The 13,478-nt window shown below is 38.7% G+C and overlaps 1 protein-coding gene across 6 annotated transcripts in view; it reads right to left on the reverse strand.

Moving 5' to 3' along the window:
* Positions 1-7,032: 7,032 nt before the first annotated feature.
* The window catches only part of STK32B (serine/threonine kinase 32B), a 180,554-nt gene continuing 174,108 nt past the window's right edge, over positions 7,033-13,478 (reverse strand). For all 6 annotated transcript variants that reach the window (XM_080373475.1, XM_080373474.1, XM_080373478.1 and 3 more), the window contains one exon: positions 7,033-8,223. In XM_080373475.1, the coding sequence (XP_080229601.1) occupies positions 8,085-8,223 (139 nt within the window). In that variant the 3' untranslated portion in view covers positions 7,033-8,084. The remainder of the gene's footprint in view (positions 8,224-13,478) is intronic.

Here is a 13,478-nt window from a genome sequence, read left to right on the forward strand (position 1 = left end):
GGCCGCATTATTTCTATGGAAAGTGTTTTGGAATAAATGTCTTCAAGAAAATTACAGGCATATTTTCAGCATGTAATAAATTTTAATCTTACAATGTTCATTTGTGAAATGGCTTAAACAGTTGATGGAAAATAAGAAAAGTTTGTATGTGAAGTGTGATAAATGGAAAAGGTTTAACTTGTTATTCTCAGCTAGTACAAATAAATTCTCCTTTTTCTGCAAGGAGAAAAATACAGGCAATTAATCTCTTCATACATGTGTATGCTCTTCAAGAAAAACAGGGATATGTCCGTGGTATAGATGGCAGTACAACAGGGTGGAAGGTTAAAATCAGTAGTGACACAAGTCAAGGTTGGAAGGAGCAAGCTCAGGGAATTACACACATTACTGTAGTACAAATATGCTAAAACCATGCAATAAAATAGCCCAGGGCTTTGTTGCGTGCACAGCTGCCCAAGGCATACCGATACTAAAAAATAAAACATAAATATCTTGAAATCCTTAAAAAAACCTTTTCCCAAGACTCTACAGCAGTATGAGACATGATTCAAACAAGTGCATCTTAAAAATCATCATGCAGCCTCATATCAACAACTTGGAGTCCTGGTGGGCAACTGTAAACAATCAGTGCAGTTCGCAGAGAAGTTTTTCCAGAGAGGGGCACCACAATGTCTTAGAGACACAGAGAGCTTCATTGGTGTGCAGATTTTGAAGACCCCATGAGGGGAAGACACAGGAGGGTGTTTGTGTTGTGTGTTGCCAGGGGAATGTTTGTGTACTTAAAAAGGAGACAAATAGCAGTGAGGATAATACAAAGCAATGATGGATCCAGAAAAGGCTAGTTGTGTGGTCCTATTCATCTTCAAAAACAAAAACATAAACAAAAAAAAAAGTGGAATAAAATATGAAACGGTATTACTTTATAAATGTAATTCACATAGTTTGACCTGTAGGATTCAATGTCACTACTACAAGCTTTAACAGAAACTTTATCTTGAAGACAATAATGAGAAGAAGGTAATGAAAGTTACTGCTATAATATCAGAGCACACTATCAGTACATTCAGGGGTATTTGTCTCCCCAGGTTGAGAGCTTATGCATCATGTTTGCGAAAAAGCTATGTCGCTTCTTCAAGTAGCTGTGCCTATAAAATGGCAGAAGCATATTTCAGAAACCTCTTTAAAATACATGTTGTTTTGCTGGTTGTCTTGCTCTATTTAGTGTTCTTTCTTTTTTATTATTATGTTCAGTATTAATATCTTCCTCTCTGAAAGATGTAAAATTAAGCCTGATACTGCAGGAAGAGGAATGCTGGCTACAAGAAAACCCTCTGAAACACTGACCAGTGGACTTGGTGGGGTTTCAGCAGGCTCTAACCATTACCAAGATCTTTAATTCCTGGAATCTGGGACTCAACAGTAACAGTGTAGGTGGAAAACCTGGTCTTCTGTCTGACAGGTCCATTGGTGAGAGAAGGAAGTGGGGATGTATGTCTGTGGGTGGCGTTCAGCAGGACTTTGGGAGGGAAGTGACTGATCTGTGTCAGTCAAAATGGTGTTCAGCAGGGATCGATTTCTGTGCTGCAGTGCTCGCACATGGATGTTTACACTCTACAGCCTGGCGGATCAAACACTCCTGCCAGACCATGGGAAAGGTGAGATTTATAGAGAACCGTGCTGGTTCTTGCGAGGGGGTGCAGAAGTAACAAGCCAGCTGTAGTGACAGCTGTCATCCTCTTTGCATACTTCTTCATTTCAGCTGTTCACAGCTCTCTTTGATTCTGCAGTTGCAGAGACCTTTCACTGAGTGAAACCAGCCTGCTGTGCTCCAGCTGGCCTAAGCTGGATAGGCATTGATAACAGATACTGAGATCACTGCAGCTGGCTCTGCCTCTGCTCCACTCCCTTGGCCCTTTCCCTACTCTTCAAGATTATATAGCCTGAGCTTTCAAATATAAACGGGAAATTTATGCCCTTAAAAGAGTTGTTGCATACAATTTAGGGCAGAAAAAAATCCATAAATCTACACTATATGGTTGCTCATTACATTTAATAAGCTGATTTCACAATTACCTGCTTCCCTGAACACTTCCTCTGATTTATCTCTGGCTTCAAGTTATATCTTATAAATCTAGTCCAAACTGCACATTCCTTGCAGTAGTGTCTGACTTATCTGAATGTGTGGATATAGTGTTTATCATGATAGGGCTCAAGACTTAAAGCATTCTTTCATTACTAATTAACCACACTGAAATTGCTTAATATCTTAGCACATTGACTGAGGAATATTATCTTCACTATAGAATTGTAAAGTTGTAACTACTAATTAAATTGTATAGTACTCTTCCAAGCAGGATTTTTCAAGTTCAAAATAATCACTGTGGAATATTCCAGGGATGTAATATAGCACACATCAAAACAGTGAAAAGGCAAGACACAAAAAATTCTCCAGAGTGCTAGTTCCAACATATTTTTGCCCATGAAAGTGTCTATGACTAAATCTAATTCCATTCAAAGGGCACTGATTTTGCATAATTCTGTATTCATGGGCATACATTTTAGAAGGACTTGCATTCTAGGATGGTTCTCAGTTGTATTTCTCTTAATGGGTAGCGAAAGCTACAGAGGTTTTGATATGCTTACTTTATTGTTTATAAAGGAATTAAAGAAAACCCCAAACACTGAACAACAAAGCTTTCTTCCCTGCATTGTGATTTTGAATCTCTGGGAGGACTCATGAGGACTGTGTGTCTATTTTGTAAAAATGGTTGAATTGATCAGATATATTCCTCATTCTCCATTAAAAATGACAAAAAAGGTAGTCTGGACTCTGAGCCAAGATCGTTGATGTATAGAGCATAGTTAGTATCAGTCATTATTAAGGTCCTGATTGTACTGTGTGTTTTCTCACAAACACAATTATAGCAAACTAATTTGCATTGCTAAATGAATGCTAAAAATATCAAAACATTTTTCCCTGATGGCCAGACAGTAGTTGATCCAATCATTAAAATACATATAAACAGAAGTAACTACTCTGATGACAGCTAAGATGATTAAGCACAATATACATAAGAAATCAGTTATTTACCTACCAGTATGCTCTCTAGAAGAAGAGCCACAAAGCTTTTGTTGAAAAATCACACCAGTTTATCACAGAGGTTTTTCTGTGGCACCCGGAAGATCTATAAAGGCTTTACATTATTCCTCATTCAAAATTTACCATGGGGCCTGTTGGCAGCATGTGCTAAGGGACTGAACTGCAGCTACCGTGTAGGAAAAAGTAATTTCTGCTTTTCCTAGCAGGACTGATGACTTTGGCTCCAGCAGCTGCTATAAGTTGTTATTCATTTTGCTGTACAAGAAGACAGAGTCCAAACAGCCCGGCACTGCAAACCAGTGGGGTCTTGCCTTAGCTTGCATCTTATTCAGAGCCTGCATAGATCAACTTACTTAGCCACAGATTAAATCTGTGTCAGATATAGAAATAATGGGGATTATTTGCAGGAAAATCGATTGTGCCAGGTCTCCTTTTGAGGCAAGTGCTAGACCAGTGGAGATTCAAGAGGATACCTGTGTTTTTTTAATTAAATGTACTTTGAATATCTCTTTGCTTTCCAGCTCTCACCAGAACTGTAAATGTACCTGTGCAAAACCTCTAAGCTTCTCCTATGTTGGCAGAGACTTTTTTTCATAGTAGAAGTGTTGGTGTAACTACCCAACTGGAAAACAGAAAAATGCTTTAGCTCTTATTCAGCCAACCACAGTTCCTCAGTACATCCCAATACATGAATATTTAAGTTTAGTTTAAACTGTCAGAAAACAATTTGACACTGTGATCACATACTCCTGCAAGCAGAAAACATCTAAATGAATGGAGTGGATGGATGGATTAGTGCCTAGTATTCCCCCTATTATGTACTTTGATGTCATTTTGGATAGCATGCCAAAATTTATAACCAACCCTCCCACCCCCCCAGCCCCCCAAACTTACAGAAAAAACTTCTGGAAATATTTCATTAGTTATTTTTGTCAAGACTACAGTTGAAAGGAGCCATTTGTATTTTATAACAGTTGGTAATAAAACATTTACAGTACTGTGCCAATATTTAATACACAATATAGAAGACGCAAAATGAACAGAAGGTAAATCTGGCAGAGTTTAACATGGAGTGATGCTGTGGGAATGTGCATGTGTGATCAGAACTGTATCACTGCGGAGCAAATGGCATTCCAATAAAATATAGCAGCAAACTGCTTTTCCAGCTGTGTTAGACTTCCTTCCCTCTTCCCTGGAACAGAAATAAGAAAAGATATTTTACCCTTGAAATGACTTGCAGAAACCAGATGAGGCTTTGGGAGTTAAGATCACTGGCTGCTTTTGCCAGACAATAAAGCTGTATAAAATAAATGGATCCCAAGGAATTTATTTTGGTTTTATGACTGCCCCCTTTGGGTTTCCCCTCCATCTTACTGAGTATTTTGTAAAAACCTTCTAAGTCTTATTTAGGTTGCCTTCCCTGTTTTCATTTCTGCTGGAAAGCAACACAGTATTCATTGCAAAGAGTCTATTTTTGTGTAATTTCTCAGTCCTTTAATACCACTTCTGCACGTAAGGATAAATAGTGTTTAAACTGCTCTTACCCCATTTGAAGTGATCAGAAACGTTCCCACTTTTTTTCATAAGGTTTAGACTGCATCTCCACAAATTGTCTGTGCCATCACAAACAAGATTTAGCTGACTGAATGTCAGTGCACAATGTGCATGTCCACATCTGAGCTGTGTACACTGACATTATACTCCATGGAGGCAGAGCTAGAGGGAGAACCATCTGCTAAAAGAGAAAATCAAGACAGAGGAAATGCACCACATCTTTTGGTTTTTTAACTTTCCCTTCTGTATTTTTGGGCCTGGATCTGGCTAACTCAGCTGCAGATGTGTACATTTTTCTTATGTCTAAAGCTGCAGGAGACATTTCCAGGCTGTGTGACTTGTTTTGTAGTACTTGTTTTATCCTCACAAAGCACATACTGTACAGAATAACCTCTTCTTCTGTGCCATTATCAGGGCCTCCCATGACAGGCTAGTTCCTTACAGCTATGTTGGTCAAAAGGAAAGATCATCTAAGAGTACAGGTTGCCCAAAGAGATGGTAGATGACCCCTGGAAACATTCAAGGCCAGGTTGCACGGGGCTCTGAGAAACCTGATCTAGTAGCAGATGTCCCTGCTCATTGCAGGGGGTTGGACTAGAAGACCTTTAAAGGTCTCCTCCAACCCAAACTCTTCTGATTCTGTTGGGTCTCCACAGTACAGCTGAGGGTGTTCTCTGATCTGTGTAATAAGTAGACAAAGAGAATTACATGCAGCGTAAGGTTCAGCTTGCAGTCATTGGAAGTGTCATGGATTCTGGATAAAGCTGATTGATGCCGTAATTTCTGGGTTTTTTTGCAAGCAGCAGAGTTGTTTGAGAAATGGCAGTGTGGCAACAAGCGTGAAATTAAAGTGTCTGAATAAGCTTGCATTCATGCATAATACTCTGTGCAAATATATTTAAGTAGATGCCACCTATGAATAACCAGGCTTCTGCCAAAAACAGCTTAGTAAAGCACTGGCAAAAACACCCCGCAGCCAGCCAGGTCAGACTGCAAATGTTTGTTAGAATCCTGCTGATATTTAAATTCTATCTGCATGAAACTCCCCCAATTTTTAATACAGTTGCTGATGATCACACTCTAAAGGTTGTAGATCTTCTATTCTATAAATTTTTCATTCTATAAATCCAGGCTTCTCAGTGGCTGTGTGTGCATTGGCAGGCAGTGCAGCCCAGCAGGAGGGGCTCTGCAAAGCAGAGTGGCCGGTGATGCAAACCTGACATCCACATATAGCACATTTGGGGAAGTTTAATTTCAGATGTGCTCTCACCTGTCCCAGTGCTCTACAGGCCCAAGGCTGGGCAGATGGGATTAAATGCTCTCTGAAGCACATCTTCTGGTTTTATATCACCCAAAAAGAATCTGATTTGGGCGCTAAAATATGAACCAAAATGCAGTAAGGCTGTAAGGTTGAGACATTAACTTCAAAAATGCCTTTCCAGCCTGAATTAAGGTGCTACTATAATTGCATCCTATGCAGCTGATCATCTCATCTTGCTCAAAACAACTGTAATCATAGAGAAAAATCAAATGTGCAATTGCTTTTTTTTCCCAAATAATTTTTCAACTGGAAAATTTTACATTGAAAATCTTTATAAATTACTGGCCCTTCTTCCAAAAACTCCATGTGTCTAATCTGTATTACCTGATACATCATGGATCCAAGGATCATTTACTTATGAGTAGTACCATTAATTTCTGTAGGATTTGTCAAGTAAATAACACAATTTAATTTCTTTCCAGGATCAAGATCCAGATCAAGATCCAAGATCATAATGCATTTTGATTGGAACAGAACAATAGGTGTTTTCAGAAATTACGTGAAATATTACCCACTTTGGTCCTTCCCAAGTGAAACCACTACTAAGCAAAGAAAAAACAAACAATGGGTCATTATAAGAAGTGATGAGCATGAAATAGTTTATTCTGGGCGATGAAATCTGTCCTGTCACGACCAGATATACTCTGCTCATTCGCTTGATCCTATGATTATTTCAGTCTATGCCCAAATTAAGCAAGTAGACCAACACCATGCTCATGACAGATGTAAAATCTTTACCTTAGCACATCTGTAAACTGTTCTGTTGCTCATAGGAACACCATGTCATTTCATGGAGTGATAAAAATCTGTATTTTGTGAAAAAAATTGTGGCAATAATTGCATATAACATGAAGCTAAAATTTTAAATTGGTTCAATTACAAAGAACTTTGTTTTGTAAAAGACAGAACAGAAACAGTGCCGTAAAAATACATTATTACAAAAAAAATATTTTTCACTTCCAAAAGCCTAACTTATCTGTTTTAAAAAGTTGAACTGAAATTTGCTTATGGATGCTAACCCTTAAAATTTATACACAATAAGACAGAACAAATAAAATTTATGCACAATAAGACAGAACAAGCATGCATTTATTATCAAAATGTGGATGTACAAGTTGTAAAATACCATAAATGTTTGGAATTGTGGATGTTGTTTGGAAAAAAAAAAAGGTTTCATGTCAACAATACTTTGGATAAATTATGTTTCTATTCAAGATGGTTCTCATCCAGAATAGATCCATGAAAACAGACACACATGTAACTTCCTCACATTTTATAGCACCTAACTATGGATCTGAGCAAATTCTTAATGTTTCTAGCTCTCCTTACTAAGCTGCTTTTCAACTCTGGCTCAGTCAGCCTATTGTTACAAATGAAAAGGTCTGTCTTTGTCATGGTTATCATACACTACTAACGTGCCTTATCCTGCATCCACTAAAGCCACTAGCAAAACCTGGACTTGGCCAGGGTCACATCTTTTACTACAAAGCAGAATGCATGAAGTTAAAGAACAATGTGAGTACATTCAAGCTCCAACTTTTCCAATGGTCTTCAGGTATATAAATTATATTATTCAGTATTTGGCCTATTTAACACTACATTCATGTATTTACATCATATACATCTGTTATAAACTCAATACCAGGTGCTCAGAAACAGCTTTGTCCAGCAGTTTCACAAAATTTCAAACTGGACCATTTTAATCAACATTAAGATTAAGAGACAGAGAGGGTAACATAAAGTCTTCAGGATAAAGCTGGCCCCAATATAACTTTGTCTCTTGCAAGTAGCCAGAAATGTGGCAATCTTTGAGAAACTGCCTAATGAATTGTTTCAAGTTTTCTTCCAGGATTTTGAAAAGGAAAGTCACACTTACTTATAAAACAGTATTTTGTTGCTGATGGTTATTTTTCCAGTGGCAGAGTCAAAAGAGCAGGATCATATGCGGAAAGTCTCAGCCAGTGGGCTCCATGGGTTTGTCATTGTCTAGGAATCCTGCTTTTGGAGGAGTCAGATGTCCCAGGATCCGAGGGGTGAAGATGAAGGCATGCGCAGAGAGGACCTTTCCTCGCCTTGCTAGGGTGGAGGTGTGTGCAGGGCTGTAGCTCACTAGCTGCTGCAGCCTCTTGTGCAGCCGTGTCCCAGTAAGTTGTTGTTACGCCCATCTTGGAGTTTCTCATGGCTCTGAAGGGATGTTCTGCTGTCCATGCTGGAAGTCTGTCCACTTTGATCCTGCTGTCTTCTTAATCTGCCAAAGTTTAAAAACATTGATATAGCTATCGTGCAGATAACTGTATCAGAATGACAACTGTTCCTGGTCCCAGAGATAGCCACATACACCTCTGTATAAAACAGATTCCTGCACCATTTGCTCCCTATTAACTCCTTGAGCTTTATAGTTGCTGTTTATTTTAAGTGTTGATGATTACTTCCTCCTAAATACATGCAGTTGGGTCTTGGTCAAATCCTGCTCCCATTAAAGCCTATCATAAATAACCAGCAGAGGAGAGTGCTTTCTCTGGCACCTTTGCTCAGACTATAACTTGACAAAACCTCCAGGTAGCTCAAGGCTGATGACAGTTGTTGACTGGGCACACCACGGCAGTAAGCAGCTGCTCCCCTTTGCTGTCCTACAAAATTATCAGTAACTTCCATCAGTAAAGAGGAAGAAACCATGAGTGAAAGTAGATTCAGTATTCCTCATTTTATTACTTCATATGTTGTCAAAGCCTTCTAGGTGGTTTCAAGGAACAACACCAACAAAATCCTACGTTTAAAGACTGCAAAGTTATCTTCCTTTACTATCATTTTCTAGAGAACAGCAACAGCCCTAGCAGCACCTTCAGTTCCCACCGATCATTTTATCATCAAGCTTCTTGGCATTTCTGTTCAGCAGTGGTATCAACTTCTGTGATTTTACTGTCATTCATGTGATATTCAGTGTTCTCTTCCAAACACGGACACCATATAAATACTTTCAGGAAAGGTGTAAAGATTCATGGGGAAGCTATGAGGTAGAGAATATATATTTTTTTAAAATAAACAGCTGCTGTTTTGGAGGAAATTTTCCCTGATTGTTTTCTCAAAACAAGAAACAGCTGTTGAGGTATTCCCAAAAAAGGCACCGAGAGCTGGGACTAGAGACACTACTGAAGAAGGTCTTTGCTACAGTGATTACAAGTGGTATATATGGTATACTCCAAAACCACTTTATAACACTGAATATGTAGAAAATGCTCAATAATGGAAAAGCACGCAAAACTGAAATGTAAAGGGTAAGTTTCAAAGGGTAAAATACTTCCAGGTGACATAAAGATTATAGGGACACCATACTGAAGACTCAGAAGAGAATGTGAAAGGACATGAGAATACTGTCATAGCTAAATGGAGGAATAAAGGAAGCTATTTAAAGTAAAAATAATGCAAATACTGTCCAAATAGGTTAGGTTTAAAAAAGTACAAACATAGATTAAATAAAAAGCTATAAGGCGACTTAAAAAAAAAAAAAAAAAAGAAGAAACTGCTAAAAACATCTACCCTAATGGTGATTTTCTCAAGTGCACCAGAAATACAACTGTTACCAGTGAGTCTACAAGCCAATGGATGACTGAGATATTAGAGGATAGCACAAGAAATATGAGTCCCTAGATGTCTTCATCACCGTTCAGGACAAATGAGCTTAGAGGCATTCCTTTCTTAATGAGAAATTTGTCCATCATATCCAGTCAAACTATCAGTGAAACAGCTTTAGAACCAGTTGTTCAAATGAATGTTGACAAAGCGTTAAGACAGTGGATTTTTATCTAAGGGCTCTAAGAAAACTGAGATATATAATTCCTGCACATCTGAATGTAGTATGTAACTTCCTGTTGAAACTGTCTTTGGCACCAAGGAATGAAAGACAGCAAATGTGATGATATTTTTTTTATATATATTTTAATAAGGGCTTCAGAAAACACCCATGGGGACTACCAGGAGAGTAATTGAATGAGGCAAAGACTTGAAACACTTTAGCGTCTGAGCTACTGGACCTTACAAGAATTGTAGCCATCAAGAAAAAAGGCTACAGTGCTTGGAAACTCATGGCAAACTGTGGGGTGCAAACTTCTAAATAGTGGAGTGAGACAAATTTTGGCTTTATGGCGATCTGAGGAATCACTGTGTTCTAAGACATGCAAAGTGCTTTCTCCCTGAATTTGTTTAATGTTTATGTGGTTCATAAAATGCTGGAAAAAAAGACATTTACTGTACTGCTAAAAGTAATGGGGAAATAAGAAGTCTCTCAATAACAGCATAAAGCAGGAAAACACCATTATTATTTTTTTAAACCACTCAAACTGGCACAAAGGCAGTGTGTAAGGAGGACAATGGAGAAAGGAGAGAAATAAAGCCCATGCTGAGTTCAAAAGATACCAGTGACTAGCCTCAAACTTCCCACTCTCTACAAAGGTGGTTTCTGTTGTTGATCTATTTCCATTATTTTCTTTTATCCTGTTCCTACTTTCCAGGTCTATTATTGAACCATAATTAGATTTTGGGGGTTTGGAAGTGCTAAGGAAATATGTTGTTTTAGGAGTGCTTCATTGTGTTGCCTTTTCAGACATTTTCTGTTTCTGTATCTAGCATTATAAACTATCGAAGTAATCAATAGGTTATTAACCTGATGATGTAGTAAAAAAATAATTGTTAACTATTTAATAATTTATCAATCACTTTATTCAGTGATTAAAATTACATAAAGACTTCACTATAAGGCGTTATTATGGGCATGCTAACACCTATTTAACAGTATGCCCTGGGAGCTGGGGAATTGGACTAAGAATCAAGAGATGCTGCTCCTGTTTCTACCTCTGTCACCCTCTGGGCAAACTAAAGCCTTTTTCTGTCCCTCAACTTCTCTCTTGACAAGTAGAGAGAATGTAAGGGGGTAAAGCTGAGTGGGATTTGTATTTGTCCAGAAATCTCACATGATTTGGAGCTCTGATCATAAATCTGAGCTGGATAAGTTGTGGATAAGAAATAGAAACAAAAAGAACATTGAATCCATGACTGGACTGATGAAACCTTGGGTTCTTGTCAGACCCATACCCACAGGAGATTTTTCCGGATAAACTGGTGTCAAAGCAATGTTATAGGCTTGTACTTGCAGCTCTTGGCTAGGCAAAGGATACAGTGAGCAGGAACATGCTGAGCAACATGGTATTTCCCTTGTACTTGCACATCAGATGTTGAGGCAGCTGCTGCCGAGAATGATGGAAGCTGAGAGCTTTGTGCCTTTAAGTACTGCTCTGTGTTTCACAGGCCTGAATGAAATGGGGAATTACAGTCTGGTGTCTGTGATGATTAAGAAAAGGTGGCATATATAATCAAGCAAAATGTAATTATACTGCATATGTAATTATGCATATATGCATTATTGAATATATAAAAATAAAAGAGTAAAGAGAACAGACTGGCTAAAAGCTAGCATGGAAAATATAATACTGAAGCAAAAAAGACTGCTACAGCTATGGTAGGCCAGACTGAAGATCACAAACATCTAATGAAACCCAGTAGCAAACTTGGGGACTACCAGGGAAGAACTTGCAGCTCAGCTTTGTTCACTAGATGAAGAAGAATACTGAAAGCTTGTCTTCAGGCTGCTTAGTAGGAGAAGTGGAATGAAGAAGGATGAAAAGTTGCAGATTCAACATAACTGCCAAAATTACAGATTTGCTAAGAGGCTAAGGCCTCCTCCCAAACTACTGAAATTTCAGCAAAAGTAAAATAAAGCAATTGGTCTGTATGTCGATCTAGCTCCAAACTGCAGTTAGGCTCGGGTCAGGACCTAAACAAATCTCACCACAGCAGCTGTGTGTGCACAAGCAGTCTCTTCAGCTAAAATGTTGGACAGTTGCGGAAGGGAAATTTGTCTCTTGTTCCTGCACTTTTGATTCCTTGGTACCAGAGCGGGAGCACTTTTCCATCAGATGTTCTCAGCTTTTAAAAACACGGGCACCTCAACACAGTTCCCGTAATCATGGCAAAATAGATGCAGTCTGGGCCATTTTTATGCAGTTTAAATGTGGCATTAGTGCAATAAATTACTCGAAGAAAACTGTTTTCCAGTGATTGACTTATCTTGCCTTTAAGCTGATGCAGCTACCTGGTAAAGGCCCAGGGAGAATGAATCGCTTGATGAGGACTTAGTTGTGGATCTGAACCAGGTTAGCTGTTCCTGGGCTGAATGCTATTGACTGAGAATAAATGGTAAAATGGCCAGCTGCAAATGAAAAAACTGGAAAAGAAGTTCTAGTAGATAGTTACATGGGGAAAAAAAAAAAAAAACCAACAGAAAACAAAAATATCCTGCAGGGAAAAAGAGGATAAAAATTAGTATGAACGTTGTCTATTACATTTATTCCATGACAATTCTGTACAAATACATAAGTAGTCTCTGAGGCAGTTAAGCTGGGAATCGGGTGGTTCTGCTGAACGAACAAAGAGATAAGCTGAGTTTTCCTTCCCTTCACCACTGCCCCATGCAATACCGATAGTGTGTGACACAGCACTGAACAATCTCCTCTCCAGCAGTGAGGAAGAAAGAGGCTGTACCAATCAATCACTACAAGAATGGGTCAAGAAAAGTAACTGAGCCTTCAGTCCAGTCTTGGGCTTCAACAGTTTTTCTGGTAAAGACAAAGTCTCTGTGTGAGCTATGTAAAGGTTTTTAAGATTCTTATTACCTTGATATGCAGATATTATAGTAGAATTCCTGCGGTACTGATTTCCAATCCTGGATCTTGAATCAGGTATTGATCAGTGGAAGGGCATTCAAGGGACGGGGAATAAATGCTAGTCAAAAAAACCCTACAGCAATATAGAGCAGTAGCATCAGGCTTACAAAATCTATCTGCTACGTTTGAGAACTGTATGGAAGCTGTCACACTGTCTGTCACTCTTGCCTGTTTGCTCTGGGCAGACAATACCTTGGTGCACATAACACCTTTGTGCAGCTGATGTACTCATCAATGGGTCTTGCCAGGCTGTCAGTGTGAAACTGAAGCCACAGAAGTGCAAGCTGTTTCAAACAGTGAGGACAGAGAGACAAAAGAGAATTGAAGCCAGCAGAACTACCACTCCTTGGAGACTCCACATGTACCAGGTCCTACAGGAATTTTTTTTTAATTTTTTTTCTTTGTTTTTTTTTTTGCAAATTTGCAAGTGACTTTGCCCGTGCTTCAAACCCAGCCTCCTGGGTGTGGAAGAAAGAGACTGGTATGAGTGGGCAGTGGATTTGCTTTACCACTTCTAGATTTAGCATTTTAACTTGACCTACTGATATTTCAAACACTTTGCTGGGGAAAACAGCTTTTGCTTTTGGTTTGGGGAAAAGGTGGGCAAACTGTTTAGAAACAGCAGTTTTATTATATGAGAAAAAGTTATATTCCTGGAAACTTTTACATTCCTTGAAAGAAGCCCTGAGGGGCAGATAAATCTGTGGAGCATTTATCCCAGTTGTTC

Source organism: Falco punctatus (genome assembly GCF_963210335.1).
Source record: "Falco punctatus genome assembly, chromosome: 1".
NCBI lineage: Eukaryota > Metazoa > Chordata > Aves > Falconiformes > Falconidae > Falco > Falco punctatus.